General features: G+C 40.8%; 1 protein-coding gene across 5 annotated transcripts in view; it reads left to right on the top strand.

The window, feature by feature from the left end:
* Nucleotides 1-7,236: 7,236 nt before the first annotated feature.
* Nucleotides 7,237-27,572, top strand: part of LOC124795302 (thymidylate kinase) — a 60,501-nt gene continuing 40,165 nt past the window's right edge. The window contains exons 1-3 of one of the 5 annotated variants that reach the window (XM_047259268.1): nt 7,237-7,470; nt 13,368-13,471; nt 14,685-14,821. In XM_047259268.1, coding sequence (XP_047115224.1) covers nt 14,686-14,821 — 136 coding nt within the window. In that variant the 5' untranslated portion in view covers nt 7,237-7,470; nt 13,368-13,471; nt 14,685. Of the gene's footprint in view, nt 7,481-7,951; nt 8,026-13,367; nt 13,472-14,684; nt 14,822-27,572 lie in introns of those variants that run through there. The other 4 variants (XM_047259267.1, XM_047259269.1, XM_047259270.1 and 1 more) reach the window with 4 other exon arrangements.

Below are 27,572 nucleotides of genomic sequence, written 5' to 3'. Positions count from 1 at the left end.
GCATATTTATTCCGGTGTGGTTTTTTAGAAAGTACGGATTTTTTAAGTAATTTTGTGTATGAGAAAAGACAGTAAATTCGCATGGCATATTGAGCAGATTGGTGGCGAGCATTTTTATATAAGAATAATCCATGCTTAGTAGCCGTTCAGGTTCCAGGAAATAAGTTACCAAAAACTTGCTAACGTGAATGAAAGGGTTTGTGCATGACTGTGTTAAGATTAGCACAGGCTTGGCAGTGAATATGTACATTATCGAGTTTCAGAATATACCAAAGTTTTACCAGTATTTCCACATTTCATTCAAAATTAAGACCTTTTCCTGGTTTTTGGAATAGTTACGTTGTATGCAGCCTGGTGCAAGTTGCAGTACAGTAGGTTTCTGCTCGGCTTTCCTACCATTGATCTGCTGCAACGAGTTCACAGGTAAGTGCAGGTAAAGAACAAAAGAAAGCCATGCTGCCGCAAGATACTGCAGATATAGCATCCCTTGTGTGGCCACCAGTAGATTGGGCAAACACGGCACTGCATCTTACAACATTAATGGAACATACGGTACTAGATACATACGTCTAGGCCATAAAGGTATATCGACAGTGGTAGATCACAGCCTCAGTGTGTGACATTTGCTAGAATTTCAGAAAACAAAAATGTTATGCAGAACTAGAGGCTTTCAGGAGAGTATCATCAAGGAATCAATTGAGATGAAGCTCCATGACAATCTCATCAACAGTGACTGCTTAAAACCCTGCACTACGTAGCAGCTGTACACTAAGAACTCCCCCAACAATTGACACTTCTGGGTAAGACTGAATGCACAGGGAGTCGAACGATGGGTCACTCTCTCCACCAAGTCTGCAGCTCATGGTCTAGTGGCTAGCGTTGCTGCCTCTAGATGACGAGGTCCTGGGTTCGATTCGCAGCCGGGTTGGGGATTTTCTCTGCCCAGGGACTGATTGTTTGTGTTGTCCTCATCATATCGTCATCATCATCATCGTTCGTGACAGTGGCTGGATTGGACTGTGTGAAAAATTGGACTGTGTGAAAAATTGGACTGTGAAAAAGTTGGGACTTTGTACGGGCGCTGATGACCACACAGTTGAGTGCCCCACAAACCAAACATCATCAAACGCTCCACATCAAAGATAGCAGAACCATGTGGCTAGGGGAAAGGGTGGAGAGACTTGGCAGCCACGCAGACAAATATAGGGTGTTCCACTAAATGTGTTTGCCTCTGTAAGTTACGAAGTAATAGGCGATGGAAATATTTATTGCGGTGGATCACCATAAGAATCGTTACACTGTCTGCTACTAAAATAGTTTATTGTGTTACACTCCTGGAAATTGAAATAAGAACACCGTGAATTCATTGTCCCAGGAAGGGGAAACTTTATTGACACATTCCTGGGGTCAGATACATCACATGATCACACTGACAGAACCACAGGCACATAGACACAGGCAACAGAGCATGCACAATGTCGACACTAGTACAGTGTATATCCACCTTTCGCAGCAATGCAGGCTGCTATTCTCCCATGGAGACGATCGTAGAGATGCTGGATGTAGTCCTGTGGAACGGCTTGCCATGCCATTTCCACCTGGCGCCTCAGTTGGACCAGCGTTCGTGCTGGACGTGCAGACCACGTGAGACGACGCTTCATCCAGTCCCAAACATGCTCAATGGGGGACAGATCCGGAGATCTTGCTGGCCAGGGTAGTTGACTTACACCTTCTAGAGCACGTTGGGTGGCACGGGATACACGCGGACGTGCATTGTCCTGTTGGAACAGCAAGTTCCCTTGCCGGTCTAGGAATGGTAGAACGATGGGTTCGATGACGGTTTGGATGTACCGTGCACTATTCAGTGTCCCCTCGACGATCACCAGTGGTGTACGGCCAGTGTAGGAGATCGCTCCCCACACCATGATGCCGGGTGTTGGCCCTGTGTGCCTCGGTCGTATGCAGTCCTGATTGTGGCGCTCACCTGCACGGCGCCAAACACGCATACGACCATCATTGGCACCAAGGCAGAAGCGACTCTCATCGCTGAAGACGACACGTCTCCATTCGTCCCTCCATTCACGCCTGTCGCGACACCACTGGAGGCGGGCTGCACGATGTTGGGGCGTGAGCGGAAGACGGCCTAACGGTGTGCGGGACCGTAGCCCAGCTTCATGGAGACGGTTGCGAATGGTTCTCGCCGATACCCCAGAAGCAACAGTGTCCCTAATTTGCTGGGAAGTGGCGGTGCGGTCCCCTACGGCACTGCGTAGGATCCTACGGTCTTGGCGTGCATCCGTGCGTCGCTGCGGTCCGGTCCCAGGTCGACGGGCACGTGCACCTTCCGCCGACCACTGGCGACAACATCGATGTACTGTGGAGACCTCACGCCCCACGTGTTGAGCAATTCGGCGGTACGTCCACCCGGCCTCCTGCATGCCCACTATACGCCCTCGCTCAAAGTTCGTCAACTGCACATACGGTTCACGTCCACGCTGTCGCGGCATGCTACCAGTGTTAAAGACTGCGATGGAGCTCCGTATGCCACGGCAAACTGGCTGACACTGACGGCGGCGGTGCACAAATGCTGCGCAGCTAGCGCCATTCGACGGCCAACACCGCGGTTCCTGGTGTGTCCGTTGTGCCGTGCGTGTGATCATTGCTTGTACAGCCCTCTCGCAGTGTCCGGAGCAAGTATGGTGGGTCTGACACACCGGTGTCAATGTGTTCTTTTTTCCATTTCCAGGAGTGTATTATCCAAGGAATTACAGCAAAAAGATATAATTTATTAAATGGAACAATAGTTGTTTCTATCATGCACTGGAATCAGTAACACCAGCTGTGTATACATCAATTTAAATTACATTCCTATCACTTTTAGTTTGGGAGCTACAACGCGATAGCAAGATTGCCAAATGGCTATTCACGATTCTAACTGCAAGTGGCACTACAAGTCGTTAATATTGGATCTTCTAGTTTCAAATATTGAAAACAGACTTGTGAAAAATTCAAAATTCGCAGTATAAATAGTGACAGACATTGCTTAATCATAAGGTGACCAAAATCCTGTCCACGAGTAATGATTTCATACCGTGCTACGGGCTGCAATTTTTTGTCTTCCAGTTTGAAATTTTGATGACAGACTTGAGAAAAACCTGAAACGTATTATATGGAGTTTGACAGCTGTCGGAATATCGTAAGGTCGCCAAATACCTGTTCACGAATACCGCACTATAGATCACAATATCAGATGTTTTAGCCTGAAATCTTGAAAATATAGGAGTGAAACATCCAAAATTCGCAGTATATATTTGACAGCCATTGGTCGATCATAAGGTAGCCGAATGCCTATTCTCGGGTATTACTGCAAACCGTGCGGCAGGCCACAGTTTCGAAATATTGAAGATGGCGATAACTGGAATGTGTTGTAATAGTTTGTCGACGATCTGATGACCTTAAGGCAGCCAAATGTCTCGACACGAGCATTAATGGGTGCCACACTGCAGGCTGAATTTGAAAATACACTCATGAGGTAATTTGAATTTGCTGTCAGGTTTGGACAGTGATCGGATGATTTTAAGGTAGCCGAATGCGTCGCCATCTTCATGAATGGTTGCCGCTCAAAATTTTAATATAGATATATATTTGCGAGGTGTTATGACGTTTATGTTATGTATAGACCCACTTGTAAATAACACTTATCAAACGTGTAGCGAATTTCGATCAAACAAAATAAATCATAATAAGCTACTGCATTTTTAGAGATCGCGGTGAGTGATGTCCCATTCTGGAGGCACTAAACCAATCGGTTCAACTCGTGTTCAGTCGGCACGACGACGATAACTCCAACCAACCTGTCATCGATAGCGGCGACCGCCGCGTACCGCGTGAACACAAATCGATTTAGTAAAGACACAATGTTAGACTGTGGTAAAGATCTAACTCGTGTTGTCTCGAAATCCCGTTAGTCCGAGTTAAGGTCGGGACACACACGTCCGGGCCGTGTCAGGGCCGAGCGTCGGACGAGTGACGGCCGTACTCCGGTCCGTTCCTGCAGGGGCCACACATGACCGGGGCACGTCCGTGTCTCTGTTGTTCCTTGTAGTGACTCGGACGCGGTGAGCTGTGTTTCTGTTTGTGAAAGCTGTAAAACATGTTCACTAATTTTCGTAATAGTGAATTAGGACTTATAGCACTTGCTTTAGATGAAGAGGAAAACGAACGAAGGCAAACAAGAAGTAGAAAATTATGGATCCACAGTGCCTGGAAAACAAGACCAGTACAGGGAGAGTTTCGAACGCTATTTTCTCACCTAGTAGATGATGAGACTAAGTTTTATGAATATTTCAGGATGACGCAGTACACCTTCTGTGAACTTTTAAAGAAACTAGAACCAAGGCTGAGAAAAAATGACACGTTCTGGAGAGTATCAGTTTCACCCAAAGAACGACTGGCTGTTTTTTTACGGTAGGTTAAAGAAAAGTACACAGAACACAAATAAATAAGAAGTTTTTAGGACAGCATTTTTATTTTATTACTTTAGTAATTGAAAGATAAATACATAAGTTAGTAAATAATACAGTTAAATTTCTACTACCCTAAGAAAAACAAATGAGGACTATTCAGTGAATTAGTTTCTGAAGCTGATGAGGATGCAGGGGACCTTGGAGGATGATGGCTTTGGTTATTTATATACGAATTGTGCGAATCCCTTTGCAGGTCCGAAAGCTGCTGTGTAGGTTCTGTTGACTCGTTTCCCACAGGTGAAGGATATGGTGTTGAAACAGATTTTGCTGAGAAATTGGAGGATGATGGAGTGAATTGATGGACTGATACGTCATTCATGAGTTGCTTCAGTTCAAAGTCTTGTACAATTGAAAAAATCCTACTTTTAGCTTGATGAAACAGTAGTGGATGCAATGATTTTAGGGCTGGTGCTATACCAGCCAAAAAAGCATCAACTGGGTTTTGTATATCTCTCTGTTTTTCAGCCATGAGCTGGCTTGATGCAGATTCTTGTGGTTTAACCTCACGCTGAAATTTTCGTTTCAGTGGTGGTTTCATAAACGTGTTCTTCTTTGAAGTGACGGACGAATGAGCTGAGGGCGTCTGGGAATGCCGAGTGCGCTCTATCAAATTCTCTGTTTCACTATCCTGGGTTTTAATGATCCATTCTTCATCTGCAATGTCTTCTTGTGTAGACACTTTTTCGTTTTCAACAATCGACTGCTCCTCTTGGGAATCTGTATTTGATTCTTGTTTATGCTCATTATTGTCTTGCGTGTAAGGAACATTGGAAACTGTTTCTTGTTCTACCATGTAAGGTAGCAGGAACGTTAAGAGATCTTCATACTTATATTTATGTTGATGAACAGCAGCTTGTCCTGAAACAGTTTTCCTTTTCTGCAAGGTCTTCCTTAGTTGGTCACGAACAGATGCCCATTTTTTTTGCATTCCTCTATTCCACCTGTAGCAAAAATATTTTAAATCGCGTATTTATATTACAATGTTTAAAATGCTGCAAATATTTTATAGATTATACAGTATTTCTCATCTTATACATTCCATTTTTTCAGGTTCCTTGCTACAGGAGATTCCTTTAAAACTATTTCCTTCAGCTACAGGTTGGGAAAATCCACAGTTGCAGCTATCGTCCATGACACCTCTAGAACAGTTATCGATTTATTGTTAGAAGAGGTGATGCCTGTGCCGAATGAAGAAAAATGGAATGCTATAGCTGAGGAGTTTTGGACAAAATGGCAGTTTCCAAACTGCATTGGATCTTTAGATGGAAAGCACGTAACAATACAGGCTCCAAACAACTCAGGAAGTCTCTATTGGAATTACAAAAAAACATATTCCATTGTGCTTCTTGCTCTGGTTGACCCATGTTATAATTTTATTGCAATAGACGTGGGAGCGTACGGAAAAAACTCTGATGGAGGCATTCTAGTAAATTCAAATCTTGGAAAGTCATTGGAAAACAATACGCTTAGCGTCCCAAAGAGTAAAACTTTACCCGGAACTGATGTTGAACTTCCAATGGTAATTGTAGGCGATGAAGCTTTCCCTCTCAAAACATACTTGATGCGACCATATCCTGGCAGGAACTTAACAAATGACAAGGCTATATTTAATTATCGTTTGAGTCGGGCAAGAAGAATATCCGAAAATGCATTCGGTATATTGCAACAGAAATTTCGAATATTTAGAAGAATCCTTCAGGGAGATCCTAATAACCTTACAATGATTGTGACGGCGTGTGTACTGTACAACTTTATTCGAAAAATGGAAGGTTATAGGGTGCCCGAACAGAGGATGGATCAAATGGAAACTGCTGAGGGATCCGGAAGTTCATCAAATCTTCGAAACCTACCTCGAATTCGTGGGAGATCAACAGATGCTGCATTTGCTGTACGAGAACAACTCAAAAAATTCCTGAACTCTCCACAAGGGACTGTGGAATGGCAAGAACATGTCGCCTTGGCGATATAACGATGACATAAACCAAACATCTGTTTGTAAAATAAAAAGTAAATAAATATCTTTCGGGTATTAAAACTTGTATAGTTTTTATCTTACCTTTGGCTTGTAGATCTGTTGCAGTTGTCTTCCAAACTCTGTCTTTGTACTCGATATTCCTGTAGTTTTCACTTCCCTGATCGTAAAGAACAGGAAACTTACGAACTTCCTCTATTAGTCGTTCCACATCCATGTTTTGTACACAGAACAGTTTTGCGCGGTTGCACAGCTCACAAGACAACCCCACCGTCAGGCCGTGTCCGTCACGTGAAAATTTAAACACGGCGAATCCCGCCCGGCCCCGGCCCGTTGACGTTCCCCGTGCAAGGCCCCGTCAAGTGGGGCCCGCTGCATTTGTTTTAATGTTGTATTTCGTAGTCCGGGTGACGGCCGATACTCGGACGTGTCTCGGCACGGACACGGTCCTGACATGTGTGTCCCGACCTTTAATGCTGTTTGATAACTCGCTTTGACCCATGGCATGACAGGTGGCAAAAAAGTGCAGCACACATTCACCAGTGGTAAAGAGCGCAGTTAATTACATTCCATTTATTTTGCTAAGACATGATTGGAGAAAATATGCTACATATGTATGTAACTATGGATATTACCTTATGTAGCCTTAAAGCTATCTTATGGGCTAATAAATAAAAAAGTAAATAAGATTTGAGAACCTACATTTTAGCTAGTTCAAGTTTACCGCCAACTTGACAGCTCAGTGCCGACACCTGAACTAAAATTTGGCTTTAGTCAGACTGGCGTGTGTTTGTTTACAGTTGAGTTTCACACTACAAGAGCGCAACATGAAACCGACGAGATCTGAACGGATTATGTGAACTTGATCATCCTTAGCAGGTCAAGTGTAAGAAGTCACATTTTCGTAATTTGCAAATAATGCCACTTTCGAACCGTTACTTTTTGAATGTAGAGAGCACACGATTTCAGCAAGTAAGTTTACGTAAGTTATATGCAGTATTGGAAAGGTACTGTTATGGATTAACAATCACATATATATTTGTATTACTGTGGAATAACAATTCTTTATACATCCGTAAGCCGCACAACACTTTAAGGCAGTTTTACGAGTATGAAAACAGTCAAGCGTCGGTGAATTGAAACTGCGTTTCCTAATATCAGCTAAAGATAATGAACGAGCAGTAATCATACCAACAAAAAATTTTACCCGTGTAATCATGTTACACCAAGTACCCACAGTGAAATCAACAGAAGCAATTTAGTTGATATGTTAGGAATTACCGGGTCGACGATACCTTGTAGTAACTATGCCTCAGCAACACTTAACCCGGTGGTTTTGTCGCCGAAAGCTGAAAACAGCCAAAATAAGGAAACCACATATGTCAGGCACATTCACTTGTGGGACATGGGCAGAATGCTAATTGCACCACTGTGGTTTGTTGATCTAATATCCTAACTGTTTATCCTGATGCGAGATGAACTCAAAAGACCTTACGTCCATGAGTACTGGTTCGTGAAATTTTCTAAGTTAGTATCCATGTTACTTTTTTATTTATCCATCATCTATCATTGTGCATACTATCAGTGATGTCACAGTTTGTTCAAGAGATGCCTGCATACAGTACAGGCCTTCTTGCTTGATAGGAAATCTATTAACTACGTACAACATATTAATAACATTAAAATATAGGTATGTAGCTAAATGATAATTATTAATGGTAGCCTACTGTACTGTACAGTACACACAAATCAATACCAATATTATTAACAGTTGGAGTTACAGCAGCGGTAAGGGAAAAGAATGATTTTATCACATGTTCAAAAATCGTCTCTTGCATAAAATAAATTTTTCATAAACCAAATATGTGACACAGTGCGTGCTTGCCTTGGTGGCATGTTGAATAATTGTATCCCTGCATGTGTGAGGTGTTTGTCATGGTCATGTATAGACTATTCTTGTTTGTGCTTCTGCACCCAACAAATAAGTATGCAAAGGGATGCAACAGTTGCTAAGTAGACACACTTTACACTGTCAATAAATTTCCTCACAGTAGTAATCCATAGGTTAGATGGTTGTGAAAACTGGAATAAGAGTTGGAAAATAGCATTTAAATTGCACAACTTCTGTCAACTGCACAACCTGCAGCTTGCAACAAGCTTGGTTAGGAAAAATGTGGTTTGGGGTAATTTTGTGTATACAAGGTGTAAAAACAAGTATGATCAAACTTTCTGGAAACATTTCTCACAAATAGAGCGATAAAATATGTTATATGGATGTTGGTCTGGAACTGGTTTATTTCCATGTTGGAGCCCAGTTTCTACAACCCTTCAACACATTAATCATCAACTTTGAAAGAAAACTTCATTCGTGAACAGCACATTTGTATAGCTGGTTCTCATTTAGTACTCTGCAGACAGTCATGTCACAAACATTACTTGTTGCAGATAATACACTGACACTACAGTTGTTGCCAACTGCACAAAGAAGTTCCTTCTTCAGTTGAGGTGTCCTCATCCTTCTTGGCCTCCTCCAGCCGGGGGGGCTTATATGTTGCATACCCCTTACGACGACAATAAATTGCTCCAACATTTCACCTGTCAGGACACTGTCATTCTAAAAATCTGTCTTGATACTAATGTAGAGTGGCATAGCCATTACCATGTGCTAATCCATACAGCAATTAGGCTTCCGCCAACTCCGGATTCAAGTACACTTCCATTGCACTGTTCCAGGAACCACGTCCATGATTAACATCAAACAGGCGATGGATACTATGTAAATGATGCTAGTAGAGCAATTAAGTTAGTCACCTGTAAACACAAACAATGAAGTGAGTCACATGTCAACATTACCTTCATTTAAATGGAGTAACAAGCTTTAGCAGTGAACTTGAGAATTACAACATCCTATACATTCTAACCAAACATTACCAAGAGGGTATTTTGAACATTTCATGTGAGAAAACGTTTCATGTAAAGGTGGTATGTTCAGTTTTTGTGTGTTACTCATGATTATGAAGAGAAATAGAAAACAAGCTCCAACATGGAAATAAAGCATGCTAGACTCGGATCCATATACTAAATTTTATTCTTCTATGTGTCAGAAATGTTTCCTGAATGTTTTGCCGCACCTTTTTTTTTACACCCAGTACATACCAGGTGATTATTATTAAAGTGCAGCTACTTATCGAGGTCCAGTGTGGGCTCTAATCTGCTGCTGCACAGTATCTCGATGTTACCGGTGTTTTTATGGAACTCAATGTGTAAGTAGTGGTTTACAATAAAACTGACATTATGAAACTTCCTGGCAGATTAAGACTGTGTGCCGGACCGAGACTCTTTGCCTTTCGCGGGCAAGTGCTCTATCATCTGAGCTACCCAAGCACGACTCGCACCCCGTCCTCACAGCTTCATTTCTGCCAGTCCCGAGTTCGAGTCTCGGTCCGGCACACAGTTTTAATCTGCCAGGAAGTTTCATATCAGCGCACACTCCTCTGCAGAGTGAAAATCTCATTCTGGAAACTGACATTATGCTTTATGTGGAAAAATTTCTATATGCATTTCTTGAATTCACAGCACTGATTTGCACCTATTGGCCAAAATTGGAACAATTTTTTTTCCAGTGTAAATTGGTTCCACATTAACACCTTAGAAAATCTACCAAGTTTCACTGCCATATGATAATTGCAGTCCACACTGGACCTTTGTGAGTAGCTGCACATTAATTATAAGGACCTGGCAGTTTTTGTTAGTTATCCATGTTAGTTTTGGCTCAAGATGAATGGTAAGATGGTAAGGCAATTAGTTGCACTACCATCATTGTCATTATTGCTCAGCCTATACAGAACATTTACAATTTTAGAATGATTGATTTCCACAGAACATGTGTAAGAAATTTTAAAGAGTTTCTTCACCCTCCACCCCCACTTTTTTTTTTCTTTTTTTAGTGCTTCTGAGTGTGTTCCACCATTAACAAAATTTGCATGATCTGCATAGAGTACAGAGACCTGCAAGGTGTAGTAATAGGCAGGTCATTATGTCAACTATGAATTGCAAAAGCCCTCGCTCGGAACCATGTGGAACTTCTTGTGTAAGTCTTAGAAAGTTTGAATTCCCATCATTAAAGTGTAATGTCCGTAACTTAGATAAGATTTAATCAAATGCAGCTCTGTGGCTTTATAGCCATAGCAGTAGAGCTGTTTTAATACCATTATATGACTGCCAGAATAAAAAGCTTTACCAAGGTTCAATAAAGTAAAATTTACACACAGTTTGAATTCAAATGAAGAAACAGTACTTTCAACTCCTTTTGTAGCTGTGAAGCCAGGTTGGAATCCCCACAAAGAGTGACTAAGAAGGTTGTGTACTAATAAATATATGAATAATTTGAGCATACATTCAGCACACTACTATTTTTGACACAGTCATTATTAAGGAAGTTGGACAACAATTATTTGAGCATGATTTGTTGACTTTTAAGTAGAAGTGGAGCCAGGGTAATTAAAAAAAAAAAATCCTGATTTTTGAGCAGCTTAATTTTGGAGTTACCTTTTGTGATGTTATTTATTCATCAACAACTTGTTATGTACATGATACAAGTTTTGGTTTGTATACAATGATACAATTTTGCATTAAAAATTAGACATAACAGTTGAAGGGTCAAGGGAAAGAATGAGTAAAGTCCAGTTTTATAAATTTTACAGAAGATTAATATTTCTGTTTAAATCTTTCCTTGATCTTGCAATTCTGTAACATTTGTGCTTATTTTGGAAAATCAGAAACCTTAAGTAATATTGTAAATATATAAACATATTATATGAATATAATAGAGGGAAACATTCCACATGGGAAGGGAAACATTCCACATGGGAAAAATATATCTAAAAATAAAGATGCTGTTACTTACCAAACTAAAGCGTTGGTATGTTGATAGGAGACAATAAAAAACACACACACAAATTTCTAGCTTTCGCAACCGAAGGTTGCTTCGTCAGGAAAGAGGTAAGGAGAGGAAAAGACAAAAGGATGTGGGTTTTAAGGGAGAGGGAAAGGAGTCATTCCAATCCCGGGAGCGGAAAGACTGTATGCTTGTGTCTGAATATCTGCGGATGGATGGATGGATATATATGTGTGTGTGTGTGTGTGTGTGTGTGTGTGTGTGTGTGTGTGTGTGTGTGTGTGTGTGTGTCCCTTAAAACCCACATCCTTTCGTCTTTCCCTCTCCTTCCTTTCCTGATGAAGCACCCTTGGGTTGCGAAAGCTTGAACTTTGTGTGTGTGTTTGTGTGTTTTTTATTGTCTCCTATCAACATACCAACACTTTCATTTGGTAAGTAACAGCATCTTTATTTTTAGATATATAACTATATTAGTGCATATTTGGACAAACTTTTGATGCTAGATGTTAAGAAGTTGAGTAAGAGAAACTTGTTCAATGAAAGAAGGGGCTGAGTCCATGAATTCAAAGTAGCATAAACATTGCATTTTCCTTTTTTGCTTGAAATATCCATCAGATTATATTTAAAAACAAGTACAAGACTGCCTATTCTGAGAACTTCAAGCAATAGGAAGACTGTCATGATATTCCTGTGCTTTTCACCCACAAAAGTAAAATAATTCTGAATTTGAAACGGTGTCATAGTAAAAAAAAAGGAGGAGGAAGAAGAAGATTGCAGGCAATATTAATAGTAAGACCAGGCATTTTGCAGATGATCCAGTTATCCATAATGGAGTACTATCTGAGAGAAGCTCCATAAATATTCAGACAATCTTGATAAGATTTCAGTGTGGTGCAGAGACTGGCAACTTGCTCTAAATGTTCAGAAATGTAAAACTTTGCACTTCATAAAATGAAAAAAGCTAGTTTCCTATGACTATATTATCAATGAGTTACCGTTGGAATCAACCAACTCATTCAAGTACCTGGGTGTTAACGCTTTGTATGGATATGGAATGGAATGATCTCATAGGTTCAGTTGTGGGTAAAGCAGGTGGTATACTTCAGTTTATTGGTAGAATACTGGGGAAGTGCCTTCAGTCTACAAAAGAGATTGCTTGCAAATCATTTGTGTGACCAATTCTAGAATATTGCTCAAGTCTGTTCGACCCCTACCAGATAGTACTAACAGGGCATATTGAACATACAGAGAAAGACAGCACATGGTCACAGGTTTGTTTAATCCATGGGAGAGCATCACAGAGATACAAAGCAACTGACTTGGCAGACTCTTGAAGACAGATGTAAACTATCCCTAGAAAGTCAGTTAATCAAGTTTCAAGAACCAGCTTTAATTGATTACTGTAGGGATTGTCAACACCCCCTACATGTCACTCACAGAGGGATCTTGGGGATAAGATTAGAGTAATTACTGCATGCATAGAGGCATTCAGATAATCATTCTTCTTGCACCCCATATGTGAATGGAACAGGAAGAGACATAATAGGTACAATGGGACGTACCTTCTGCTGCGCACCTCATGGTGGTTTTCAGAGTATAGATGTAGAGGAGTGCAGAATCGACAAACGAAGTTGCACTGTTGGAGTCCTGTAGAGCACCAGGGCACTAATGAGACATCATTCAGTTGACAGACATTTATTTCCAGAAGTTCTACAATTACTCCTATCTTCTTCCCAGTGCTTTCCAGCAGTGGCTGTGCTGAGCTCCCATTGTACAAAGGTGCATGGTAACACATCAGCAACTGGTGAGTAATCTGCCAGTGTTGGTTCTAGCATTTTCTGAGGTCAGTGCCATAGCCTCTTCATAGAAGGGTCCAGTTGCCATCACATTGCTACAGCCTGATGTGGCTGTGGAGATCTGTCAGAGCCTCGGTGCTCTCACTGAATGAAACTGTGCTTAAACTCTGTTCCAGAAATCTGCATGCCCCCATTGTTGATTGTCGACACGGCATGTAGGCAGAGAAGACCCGATAGTGATGTGAAAGGCAGCCCAAGAGGTGGTCTCAGGATACAGCAGGTAAAGCAATACTTGTACTACCAAGGAATGGTGACACAGGCACCCTGTTCCCCAGCTTGAACAGCTCACAGTTGCAGATCAGTGCTTCATTAATAGAAGATTGGCCTGCCCTTCACCTTCAGTCATTCACCATTGTGACTAGCAGTGAGGCAACTCACAGAATTGAAGGTTCCTCCACTGCCAGGTGGCTACGGAGTTGTAGCAGTGGACTTCAAGGTGGCAGCAGTGGTGGCTGTAGACACTTTGTTGTATTCACCAAGGCATCCTGCAACTAGCACAGTTAACCTAGCTGAGAGTGAATGGTTACCTAGTCAATTACATGATTCCCACAGCACTGCTGACTGAATGTGCTTGTATTTTTTGAGCCTGTCAGTGTTCTTGACTGACCTAATATTAACTTCAGAGCATTCCTTCATGCAAAGTTTGCAGCCCGGAAGGCACTCTTGTGTCATTCCTCGGTGAAGTTACTACATATAGCACTGTTACAGAAGAGTGTTGTGTATGCTCTGCACTGTCGTCTAAGTGCCAAATCAAGTGTTCTGACATTCTCTGTTGTACAATATGAGGCAATAACTTCCCTATCATTTTGTATTCTTGTCTTCCAAATGTTGACATTGGTTACACCATTAGCATTGCCCAGGTCAGTTCCAACAAAGTTTTATTCCTGCCCTTAATTACTATTCTGCTGTGCAATAAATAGAGGAGTATTTTGGACATAGATATCTGTGTCAGTTGAGACATAGACAATGTATATAAGTGGCATGACAGTTATAGTAACAAATTAGAAATTGTTTGTGTCATATCAAAGAAAGAATTGCCTGTACAAGGTATTAGCAGCCATAGTGCACTTAATTGTTTGGTCTTGCACAGTATCCATTTTTCTTTCTGTAGTTTTCTGTTATTTCTGAGTAGGCTTTCCCACTGCTGTGGACACATGTCAGATCCTGATCATAGATACCTCAGTTGTAGAAGCCCTGGAATTTTGATTCTCTTAGGGGTTAAGATTTTTTTTTTTTAAATTGCTCTTTCCATGCAATTATTAAAAGATTTAAGTTGGAATAATTGAAAATCGCCTTTGTATCTTGGTTTTCAATTATTAATTGTGGTGTTTTGTAAAATCCCTTTTTTTCTTTTCTCTCTCTCTCTCTCTCTCTCTCTCTCTCTCTCTTTTTTTTTAAGAATGATTTTCAAATGTGGTCCACCTGTCTTCCAGAATGACTAGTATTACAAAGAGAGGTGCCCTAATAGTATTTGAAGGATGTGATAGATCTGGAAAAACTACCCAGTGCAAGAAACTTGTTGAGAACCTAAGAAATAAGGGCATTACTACAGAATTTCTGTGTTTTCCTGGTAAGTGATTAAATTGCTATAATATTTTTAGCCTTATTAACATAAAAAATGAAAGTATTATCCTTAATTGTTTGCTATGTTGTTTTTCACTGTTTAAGTGGTTAGTAGCGTAAAGACATATATTAACAACAGATCTAAAAAGTTAAAGCTTTTATGAAGAATGTACCAAAACCAGATTGATGAAATTCATCTGTACTCCATACCTGGGAAATGATTAAATGCTATTGACTCTTTAATGCTTAATGTGGGAAGCAAGTATGGTTTTCCCTACCTCACTTGTGTATATGGTAGTAAAATCGGTCTGTGCTGCTGAATGGTTTTGATTGTGTAAGCAAGCCCACCCTCACGCCATCCCTAACCAGTGCTCCCATGTGATGTCACTTCCATTGTGAAATCACTCTGAAATAAAAATAGTTGCATATGTAATAGCCTTACTGTGACTGTGATTTAATGTAATGAAAAGCTGATGTAAATATAATGGAAGGAAACATTCCACGTGGGAAAAATTATATATAAAAACAAAGATGAGGTGGCTTACCGAACAAAAGCGCTGGCAGGTCGATAAACACACAAACAAACACAAACACACACACAAAATTCAAGCTTTCGCAACAAACTGTTGCCTCATCAGGAAAGAGGGAAGGAGAGGGGAAGACGAAAGGAAGTGGGTTTTAAGGGAGAGGGTAAGGAGTCATTCCAATCCCGGGAGCGGAAAGACTTACCTTAGGGGGAAAAAAGGACAGGTATACACTCGCACACACGCACATATCCATCCACACTTACAGACACAAGCAGACATATTTAAAGACTTTAAATATGTCTGCTTGTGTCTGTATGTGTGGATGGATATGTGCGTGTGTGCGAGCAGACATATTTAAAGACTTTAAATATGTCTGCTTGTGTCTGTATGTGTGGATGGATATGTGCGTGTGTGCGAGTGTATACCTGTCCTTTTTTCCCCCTAAGGTAAGTCTTTCCGCTCCCGGGATTGGAATGACTCCTTACCCTCTCCCTTAAAACCCACTTCCTTTCGTCTTCCCCTCTCCTTCCCTCTTTCCTGATGAGGCAACATTTTGTTGCGAAAGCTTGAATTTTGTGTGTATGTTTGTGTTTGTGTGTCTATCGACCTGCCAGCGCTTTTGTTCGGTAAGTCACCTCATCTTTGTTTTTATATATGAAAAGCTGATGTAAATTTATTTGGAGTTTTACGTGTTAATGAGTGGCAGGAAATGAAGCTAGAAAGTCCAAAATTTCAGAGAAACATATAATTTTACATACAGTATGCTTTTGCTACCTCAAATGTAGTGAAGTCTGCGAATGAGCCCATTAGGACTATGCAAAGTACTTAGTGGCGTGAATTTGCCTTCCTTTGTGCCCATATGTCTTTCATTCTTTTGCTGTGGGCTTCTTTTCTTTCTTGAGACCATGTTGTTCCAGTCTTCTTCTTTGGTTTCTCCTCTTGGTCAACTTGCCACTTGTGAATTTTGGATCTGAAGAGTTCCCTGTTTTGGATATCCTCTGGTGTAATTCCTGCTAGTTTCAGATATGTTTTGATTTTGCCAATCCATTTCATTGGGTCTGTTTTAGATTTGCTCCTGTTTTCATAGAATTCAACTATTTGCTTTGTAAATCTGCCCAGATTCATTTTTTTTTATGTGTCTATAAAATCTTAATCTGTGTTTTCTAGTGTCACTGTGAATATTAGAGTATTGTTTGATTTCCTGTTTGCCTCTGAGCCAATACTGTCCATCTACAAGTTTTGGGCCTAAATTTTTTCTTATGATCTTCCGTTCCTTTTTCTGAATGTTTTCTTTGTCTGTTTTCCTGTTTAAAATTAGTGTGTCTGATCCATATAGGCATTCTGGTTTTATGACGGTATTGTAATATCGTAGTTTTGTGTGCTTAATAGTTATCATTGCATTACCATTTAGGATTTTGCAGTGACCAATTAATTTCCAACTGGTGGGGGATCTTCTCCTGAATGAAATCAATATAAATTGTCATCCTTTTCTGCAAATAAAACAAATAGAAATTTTGAAAGATTTTATATGATCTCCAGAGTGCTCTGAAAAGATAATTTAAATGTGCTACAACACACTAGAATAAAAAAATCTGTAATTGAACCCAAGAAGTGTGTGTGTGTGTGTGTGTGTGTGTGTGTGTGTGTGTGTGCGTTTTACAGACTTTTTTTATTCTAATGGTTACATATATCTTGGGACCAATTACAGATTTTTTTATTCTAATGTGTTGTAGCACATTTAAATTATCTTTTCAGAGCACTCTGGAGATCATATAAAATTTTTCAAAATTTCTATTTGTTTTATTTGGCAGAAAAGGATGACAATTTATATTGATTTCATTCAGGAAAAGATCCCCTACCAGTTGGAAATTAATTTGTCACTGCAAAATCCTAAATGGTAATGCAATGATAACTCTTAATAATCAGGTCGGATATGGTTACTAGAGACAGTTGCATGTAATAGCTCTTCACAGCAGTGTATTCCCTAAGCTGGTTGTGCCTGTGAAATCTCCCCCTTGGATCACTAGAGGAGGAGTTGAATCTTTGGCTTGATGTAGTCTGTCTGTCTGTTTGCACTCTGCCTCAGATTTATGCAATGTTGTCAAATGTTGAATTTCTATTAACTGTTTTCTGTAATGTAGTCTGTGTCAGATAAAGCATGACAAGTTGAGTATTTTCCATGTGAAGAAATAATTTAGGTTAGTTTTGCAGTTGCTGAAATTCACTTTAGGGCAGGCAGTAATGATTGAACTTTCACAGTGGCAATTTACCAACCAAATTTTCGGACGCAAAGAAACTGTGTGTTTCGAGCTCTGAAAGACAATTTTTAGGAAGAAATTTAATGTTATTTCAGTTTTGTAACCAATATGGTGATTCTGCAGGACTTCTTTATTATGAACGTGAATGAATTATTTGCAGAATATGATCAGTGTTACTTAAAAAAGTGTTAAAACATTTGGTAGAAATTTTTGCTCCCTTCTTTTAAAGAACTTACGTTACAGAGCTGCTGCACTGCAGAATTGCAGTTTTTGGGCTGGACACCTGAAAGGAGCATACAACAAGACATATGATGACACTGTTCTTTCCAGTATTTTTCAAGTGTCAGTACTCTATTATCTTGGCCCAGCAACTTTGAAGGCGCACATGCATGCATCTGAACAATGTGCACTAGGCAGAGCTGCTACACCTATGACTACACATGCATCACTATGCTGTAGCACTTGTCTCGCTTTGCCACAATGCCCTGCGCCTCTCACTGAGCAATTAGTGCTCCCAGCAGTACTATAACATTTGCTCAATGACGGCTGCACTGTGGTCCTACTTTCATCTACATCTACATTTATACTCCACAGGCCACCCAACGGTTTGTGGCGGAGGGCACCTTATATGCCACTGTAATTACCTCCCTTCCCTGTTCCAGTCGTGTATGGTTCGCAGGAAGAACGACTGCTGGAAAGCCTCTGTGCATGCTCGAATCTCTCTAATTTTACATTCGTGATCTCCTCAGGAGGTGTAAGTAGGGGGAAGCAATATATTCAATACCTCATCCAGAAACACACCCTCTCAAAGAAACCTGGACAGCAAGCTACACCTCGATACAGAGTGCCTCTCTTGCAGAGTCTGCCACTTGAGTTTGCTAAACATCTCTGTAACGCTATCATGCTTACCAAATAACCCTGTGATGAAATGCGCTGCTCTTCTTTGGATCTTCTCTATCTCCTCTGTCAACCCGACCTGGTACAGATCCCACACTGATGAGTAATGCTCAATGATTCTTTCACTGTTATATTCACCTCACAGTCATATTGCTAACCGCAATGCACCATTATTCTGTGGTTTCCTTTTCACTACATCTTGGTTTCTCTCATGCATTACTCGCTGCCCTTTGTTGTTGTGCCTTCTCCGCTGTTCGCTTTCCTCATTATTGTCTTCTGTCCATACTCAATGTTCTGCTGTCGACAGACCCCGAACAGAATGGCTAGCATTACCTAGTTTATTGTTTATTGAGTCATTCTCGATCTTCTGTCAAATCCTGGCCATAATGATTGGTGAAGAGGTAAAAGATTAGCAGCTTAACGTGGATGCAAATCTTGTAAAGCTCTTGGAATAGCCTAACAACAGCAACAGCTGCTCTCGCAGCAGCAATTACAAGAAGTTTCAATAGCAGCAGCAGCCAAATGAATTGCTCCATCAAGAAATTCAGCTTCTGGAGGATCAACTACAGATTCAGGGTACACACTCAATCCAGGCAGTGGTCAATTTCCAGGCGGGGAGTGCTCACCTGCTTTTCTGCCATTTAAAAAGGCCAGAGAGTATTGGAACACACATTTACAGTGGCTGAAGCATCACTTCTTAACCTTTCAGGTCACTAATGACGCACTCCAACGGTCACTCGTTCTGTTTGGCTTCTCTGGAGACTTTTTGTTTTTACTTAAGAATTTGGCTCCTCTGTCAAATCCTGTCACCCTCACATTTGAGAAATGTGCACATTACCGTTGAATTATTATTTGCAATGACTCTGTGTGGTCACATTGTGGCTCGAATTTCATTTATACTGTTACTCCATAAGCAACGCAGTCAGTCATATTGCACCTGGGTCACTGATTCACAAGGGTTGAGTCACCGTTGGGATTTTGCTGGCTTTTAAAACTCCTATGTTGACTCCTTAATTTGGTATGTAGTGGTCCAGTTAGCTGCCGATTGGGGCTGCACGCCAGCCCTTACATGAGACAACCAACCGGTAGATGATACCTTGGCAGCTGCACACTCTTTCAGAATTGCATAAGTAGTAAGTGAATGCATCAAGGCACGACCATAAATAGCAGTGGTCCAGGTGCTGCATCGTGCCCCGGGATTGTGAAATCCTTGTAAACTTCTTCTTAGAGTGCAGTGGCGTGATTTCATAAAATTCAGGTGTGTCAGTGGTGTCTGAACAGCCTGTCATGCACTGTTGGTGTGGGTAGCGGGGTCTTCCATCTTGCCCAGACTGCTTCTAATGCGGGCATATTGTCTGGATTGCTGGGTGCACTGCACCCATCTTGTAAAAGGCTGACATCTCCGAACAGTCTGCTGTAAGCCATGAGGACAGGGCCAGCTCCCAACAATTGTCAAGAAATGGTATATGAACTTTAGGCAAATAGCTCCCCCTGGCAGACCTTTTGCTCGCATGTTTCTTATAAACCTCACAGTTGTGAGCAAAGGTGTCCAGTTAGTTCACTCCTCCCTCGTCCACCCAACTTAGCCTCACCCTCCTATGTTGATAATGTATGGTGACAGTTCAGTTCCTCTCCAGGATCAGTTCACTTCCGCAGACTATAAGGAGGTCACATGGCCAATAATGCTGTCTGTTGTCAATAGTCACTTGGTGGGAAACATTTTCAGTCTGGATGCCTTCTCATTGTTTGGATTCTCCATCAATGACTAGGTTCAGGTCAGCTCTGACATGGTTCTCTTCCAGGAACTTGACGACCATTGTGCTGCTTTTTCCCATATTTTTCAATGTGGCCTGGACTTGCTGCAGACTTCCAGGCTCATATCTCCTTGCATCCAGATGCAGTGGCCTGTTTCTGCTGAGCAAAACCCATTCCGTCTCTTTATGGATGGTTGTTAAGCAGGAAATCGGTTGACTCCAGGAAGCTGAGGTGATTGAACTGCTTAATACAAGTGCTTGGGCCATGTCATTAGTATTTTATTTATTTATTTAATAAAATTTCAGCCAAATAGCCATACACCATTACTTTGCTTAACATTTTGCATTTTACATTTACGCTTTACATGTTTGCATATTCATTTATAGATTTCACTCTTTTACTGCACAGTTCTATGTGATATCATTGACAGGATTTGTAACACGGTTCATACAAACACGTTGTGGTTGGGTTGTGATAATTTTTGTTTTTGCAAATTAGATGATGAAAGCTGTGAATCTAGTTAAGAAATGTTGCAGTTCGAAGTTTGGTGCTGTCCATGAGCAGTTCGTCATTGCTTCAGTACCATAGAACTCCGGCCATACTTTTTCTCATTTATCCTCCATGATCTTCAGTTGATTTGTGGAAGCCTTGGTGCGTGGCATCATATATCAAAGTTTGATGTCTTCACTTAGGAAAGTCTGTCTCACTAGCAGTTACACTAGTCTAGATCTTGTTGTCTTTGAGAGACCTATTGCTCTTTTTAGATAAGTTGATTTTACTTTTTCTAGTGTTTCTAGATTTTTTTTCTCTCAGGTGGTCCCATTTAACATCAATCCCGTAGGCCAGGATTGGCAAGATTTTTGCGTTGAATAATTTCATGGCCGTTTCTAGACTGAGTAGGCGGATGTTTTTGATGTCCTGTATTGCTGTTATTGCTTTGGCTGCACATTCTGTTGTATGTTTCGTGAAGCATTTGGCTGTTGGTTGCAATGTCACCCCTAGGTATTTAAAGTCTTATGAGATTTTTAATTTTTGTCCTCTGATGTTGATTTCCACATTCTTGGGTGTTTTGCCTCCTTTTCTGAAAATCATCATTTACGTTTTTGTTATGTTTATGTGTAGTTTGTGTTCACTGCACCGTTTATCTATTTTCTCAATTATTTTTTGCAGCTTCTGTATTTCTGTTGTTCCTACGGCTTTGTCATCAGCGTATGCATATACGTACACATCGTCTTCATTTTCTCCAATTCGCAGTACTTCTTCAGTGGCAAGAATGTACAGCAAAGGGCTCATTGGGTCACCCTGTAAGAATCTGTTCGATTGCAAAATGAGGTTCGAAAAAGAGATGTTGCCTGATATTGTGATTAAGTTGTATTCGAGGATTTACTTGATTATTCTTACCCATATGCTGTCTTTTCCCATTCTGTTTTCCAGTTTTCGGACTATGAGATCTCTTTCCAGTAGGTCAAAGGCTTTGGTAAAGTCTATGAACACTGTGTAGAACATTTGTTTCTTTTGTAGCACTTGGTCAATGTTGTTTAGAAGAAGCCTGACTGCCGTAAGTGTTGATCTTCTAGGTCTGAAGCCCATTTGTCGTTCTGGGAAGTGACTGTCCACACAGGCTTTGATTTTTTGTGTAATTATCTTGAAAACATCTTGAACTGAGTATTTTCTAGGGCTATGCTTCTTTACTTGTTTGTGTCCGTTGGATCTTCTCTAGTTTTGTAGAGAACTTTTATTATTGAGTGTCTCCATTGGGTCGGAATTCTTCCAAGTTCCAGGCATTTGTTGAATAGCTTGATACATATGTGTTGGAGAGCCTCTTTCGCATCTTGTATATGTTCATTATATATATTATCGGGTCCTGCTGCTTTCTTGTTCTTCAGTGTTTTTATTACTTCTTTTAAATCTTCTTCATTTAGAGATCCCCATACATTTTCTTTTTCCTCTTGGTCTTGCTGCTTTGTATGGGTCTTTCGCTGCTTCGTCCAAGTGTTCTTAGAACAATGTTCCTTTTGCTATAGCATTCAGCATCGAACCATATTTTTGCTGTCCTTGTTTTTGGGTTTTTTTTTTTTAGGAGGTCTTCTATTTTGCCTATTGCTTTTTCAAGGTCTCCCTCCTCTATTAAAGTTTATGTTTGTGTTATTTGTTCTTGTTGGTTTGCTATTTTTTCTTTATCCATTTTTCTTTGTGTGATTTCGTGGGTCTTTCTTGCTGGTGGTGAGTTGACATTATTTATTTTTATCTTCATTGGAATGTGCTTTCATATAGGAGTGATGGAATCATGCCTCGAATACTTCCTTTTATTTCTCCTCTTGTTAATGTGATATCAATGGTGCTTTTCCCATTATGGCATATATACGTAGGTATTTGTGTATCGTTCAGTAGGGTAAAACCATCGTCTTCTGGGGTTTCAATGACTATTCTTGTTTTATAGTTATCCGTGTTTATTCTGCAGTTGAGATCACCTGCAATAATGGTGGGTTTGCTGTCGCATTGTTTGATGAGTGTGATTAGTTCATCAATTATTTCTACTGCATTTGTATGGGTTGGAGATAGGCTGCAATTGTATTTATGTATGATGCTTCTACTAGCATACTGTTTTCTTGTTTTCTGCTTTCTTTGGTGGGGGTCATCCAGGATTTCAGTAGGATGGATATTCCTCCCATGGGTCGTCCTCTTTCTAGAATTGCAAGATCCGAGTTTTGCTGAATGTCTGTTGGCGTTGGATTAAGAGCCTTTTTTATTCCCTCTGTATTCCACAAGACAGCTTTTATTTCTTGTTCTTCTGGTTTTCTTCTTAGTTTAGTTGAGCTCTGCTCCCTCTTCTATTTATCTCCTTGGGAAATGAAATTGACGTACTTTTAAGTTTTCAGGCCCGGAATTGTGGTTCTTGCGTGATTTATAGATCTTCAAACAGAATGCCTACTTTGAAAGCTTATTTATCGCCCAGTGCCTGCGCAGTTTTTCACATTCTAGTTGTCCCAATATTCTGTTCTTGTTGAGGTATTTCACTACTGTATCAGTTGTGGTGCTTCTCTTTTAAGTTACCGATATATAGCCTTGCTGTTGTTTCAGCTGCTTGCATTTCTTTGTCTTTTTTTGGACCCATTATGGTTTTATTATTAGTCTGGTTTCTTTCCCTGTACCAGCTCTGCCCTACTACAGTTCTCCAGAATGGTCCCTCTAGTTCATTACCGTATTTACTCGAATCTAGGCCGCACCTGAAAAATGAGACTCGAAATCAAAGGAAAAAAATTTTCCCGAATCTAAGTAGCACCTGAAATTTGAGACTCGAAATTCAAGGGGAGAGAAAAGTTTTAGGCCGCACCTCCAAATCGAAACAAAGTTGGTCCATTGTAATATGAGACACAATTTAGGTCGAATGAATGACGATACAGCTACAGTAGTTTGGTTCGAGTCGTAAGCTTAGCAGTTAAGCTATACCAGGTAGCCATTGCTATGTGTCAGGCACTCCATCCATATTTGTACGGGTACCCTTCCTTTTTCACGTGCTTCGTCTGGTTTGAATTGATTATTTATTTCTCTTTGATATAGGTGTTTATGTCACTCTAAGCTAAAAATGCATTACTGTACTGTGTCGTGCATTGTTTGTCGCATTCTGTGTTTACGGCCTGTCGCCCCTCGCAGCATGGCTTGCTTTTGTGCATGCTACCGCCGCTTACAATTAAAAAAAAAAAAAAAAAAAAAAAAAAAAAAAAGAGAGGAGTCGTCTCATTAGCGAAACAATGGCAAGAGACTGCTATTTGTTGTTACTTACACTGCTGCTTCCTTTGATAATGATCAACAAGAACCAAATAATAGAATGTGTATGATAGAAGATGTTGTGAATGAGAGTTTAGCGAAAAAAAATTTCCATTTGAAAATCTTTGCAGACACCTCTTTAGTACATTACATTCTGCACAGAAATTAGAGTCATCTTAGATTTAAAAATCTAGTCAATTGCTGTGCTTCATTTCTGACTGTATCACTATTAGGCATAAGAATAATATGAATATAAACATGACATGATATGTATATTCTTCCGCGTTTGCTGTTGTCTCACTCAAGTTTCGTAGTTTATTAGGCAGACAGGTATTAAATGAGATAGCAGCAAACATGAAAGAATACATGGCAAAATGTTTATATTTGTATTATTCTTATGGTGAAGAGAATACTGCATGTGATTCACAATTCATAAAAGTTCCTATTAGCAACCATCTCTTCTCACAGGTAGGAAAAAATTCAGAACGTAGAGTTGGCCACATTGACAAACATCCCAAACAGTCTTGCCAATCGGATTTTTGTAGTACATTGAAATGCTGCTACATTCGAAGATGAACTCAGAGGTTTTGGTGCCAGTATTTATCTTTGTGCCTGCAAAGCATGCCTGTGTAGCGCTACATATATTAGACGGCAGAAGTTAGTTGTGGCGGCACCTACGAACATTTTTCAGAACTTCCGCTTACTTTGCACTCGTTTCTAAGCCGCAGGCAGTTTTTTTTTGTTACAAAAACCGGGAAAAAAGTGCAGCTTAGATTCGAGTAAATATGGTGACCTGATGTTGGGTTTTATTATGTTGATCATGTGCATTGATTTGGACTTGGGGCTGATTTTGTTGCTGGAACAGAGGATTTCTGTTTATTGTTATCCCCTCTGGTTAAACTTTGTTGTTATACTTAGTTTGTATGTTGTTTCCATCAGTTTTGGTTTTCTCTGGTTCTAAGTGACTTTCCTTTTCTAGAGTTTTCTTTGTTTGCTCGTATATTAATATCCCTAGTTGGTCTTTTAGGAAATCGGCTATCTCCTCCATTTTATGCCTCAGTTCTCCCAGTTCTATGTTATTCTCGTATTTTTTTTTTTTTTGCTTTTTCCAGAGAGCTGCCCACTCCAAATTTTATGCCTCAGTTCTCCCAGTTCTATGTTATTCTCGTATTTTTTTTTTTTTGCTTTTTCCAGAGAGCTGCCCACTCCAAAGATGTCTCAACTGAAGTTCTTCGCAGACCCTGTAGGTGTCTCTTCTGTCTGCCTCTGTCCACTAAGTGGTGTTTCCTGTGTTTCTCCAGTACATGTCGCTAGGTGTCCAACAGTCCACTGTCCACTATGCGCTGTTTCCTGCATTTCTCCGATATATGTCGCTAGTTTTCTGGCAGTGCAGCTGTCTTCTTCCTGGTCGTCTCCTCTTGTTGGATATTCCTAACCTCTCATAGGATTCCTATTCTCCTCCTCCTTTGCTTTTGTTTCATTTTTCAAAGAGTCTAAGCCTTTTTTTATTTCACTCACTGCCTCTAGTAATTCGTTCTTCGTTTCCTTCTTCATGTATCGTCCTTCTTCTGCCACTTTTCCGATCTTAATAAGAGTGTTCTCAATACGTTGCACTTCGCTGTCTGCCATCTTTGCTTCCTCATTAGTAGCGGTAAAGAAACACAATGGCTCCCTCCGGCTGTGCATAGACTTTAAGTCAACTGTCTGTATCCATGTACAAGTAGAGAGCTAACCTATACTATGTCCAGAAGACCTCCTTGCAGAGCTTGTCAGAGAGGAATATTTTTGTAAAATAGACCTTGCCAACACACATTTGCAGATCCTGTTGGATAAGGAGTTGTAAAATGTTATAGTTATCAACACTCCCTTCGGCTTATGTAAATGCAAGTGCTTGCTTTTGTGATGTCTTTCTGTACAACAGTCTTCCAGAGGTAGAGGTACTTGGAACAGTTAACCATGTTTATACCCACTTGCACTATCTATCTCCACGGCTTAATTGTCACGAGTGCTACACATCATGACCAATTGCAGAAACTTTGCACACTCTTTACTACATTACATGATGCAGAGTTAGAGTGCTGCTTGGATAAATGCCAGTTTTTTCAGGCTCAAGTGGAAAAGTGGAATACCTCGGGCACTCGCTCAGGAAAGAAGGGATCCAGACCATTGACTGCAGTAGCACAGCTGTCGACTCTACCCCGTCGTGCCTAAAACTTACAGGAGCTGCAAGTTTTTTTTTTTTTCCTTCTTCTTCTTCTTCTTCTTTTTGGGAAGGCGAACTATTATTCTATGTTCCTTCCACAAGTGGCCTGTATCATACATCTGCTAAATGAGGTGCAGAAGAAGGCATTCAGTACTGGTGGATGGTTGTGTGTGACGGTGCTTTCACTCAGTGGAAGAATATGCTATGTTCTGCATCGTGCCTCACGCCCTTTTTGTCATCACATCCACTGATGGTGGCCACATATGCCTCTCCATAGGGCACTGGTGCAATGTTGGCGCTTTGTGACAATGGCAGTACTGAGCAACTGACCACCTATGTGTCAGACACTGGCAATTGCTCGAAAGAACTACATGCATATACAAAACAAAGCTTTATCAGTTGTCTTTGCAATTAAGAAGGTCCATGATTACCTTTTTGGAACTAAGTCCTCATTAATTAAAGGTCGCAAACCAATGGTGGCGTTCTTTGGCTGTGCGCCAGTCTTCCAAAACGGACAGCACAACGGCTCTGTTGTTGTGCATTTTTCTGGCCTTTGGCCAGTAGGAAATCCCCCGTCTCCACATTGATGGGGAACCCTGACAAACCTTCGATGGCTTCCCCATTACAGCTACACAAATTGCTGCTCACACATGCTGTGATCCAATCTTGCTGTCAGTCATACTCTATTTGCTCCGTGTATGACCCACTTTTTTTTCCCAAAGAACACCAGTCTGGCCCTGGAACTGTGTCCCCCACTGTCTGTCGGTCATCACAAGTGTCCTCTTGGTTGACACTGAGGCTGATACTCACCATGTCATCATACCAACTGCCCTGCAGCCTCAAGTTTTTCAACTGCTCCATCACAGCACTGTGGCATTTCATAGATGAAAGCAGTAGTTTGATGACACGTTTACTGTCAGGGTTAAACAAGGACGTCAAAGCCATGGTCCACAGCTGCTCTGCTTGCGCCCTGCATCAGACTTGGCTACCCCGATTCTTCAGCCCTGGCGCACTCCATTGCCCACCCCTATCGCTCCTGGGACAGCATCCATTTGGACTCTGCAGGCCTCTGTCTGAGATGTGTTGGTTCATAATCGTGAACACTACCCATATGTGGTCAGCATGGCATCTGCCACAACAGATGCCAGAATTTACATGCTTGTCCAGATTCTCACCATTGAAGGGCTTCTTTGAACTATCATGTCAGACAATTTGCCCCAGTTCATGGCAAGTTTCTAAAGAATTATGAACCTCAGATGGCATAAAACACGTTTTTAGCCTGCCATTTCATCCATTCTCCATCAATGAAGCAGAGCACATGGTTCAGATATTTAAGCATCAAATGTTGAG

Source organism: Schistocerca piceifrons, chromosome 4, assembly GCF_021461385.2.
Source record: "Schistocerca piceifrons isolate TAMUIC-IGC-003096 chromosome 4, iqSchPice1.1, whole genome shotgun sequence".
Taxonomy (NCBI): Eukaryota; Metazoa; Arthropoda; class Insecta; order Orthoptera; family Acrididae; genus Schistocerca; species Schistocerca piceifrons.
Note: the sequence above shows the minus strand (reverse complement) of the source record. Positions and strands in the feature narration are given on the sequence as shown.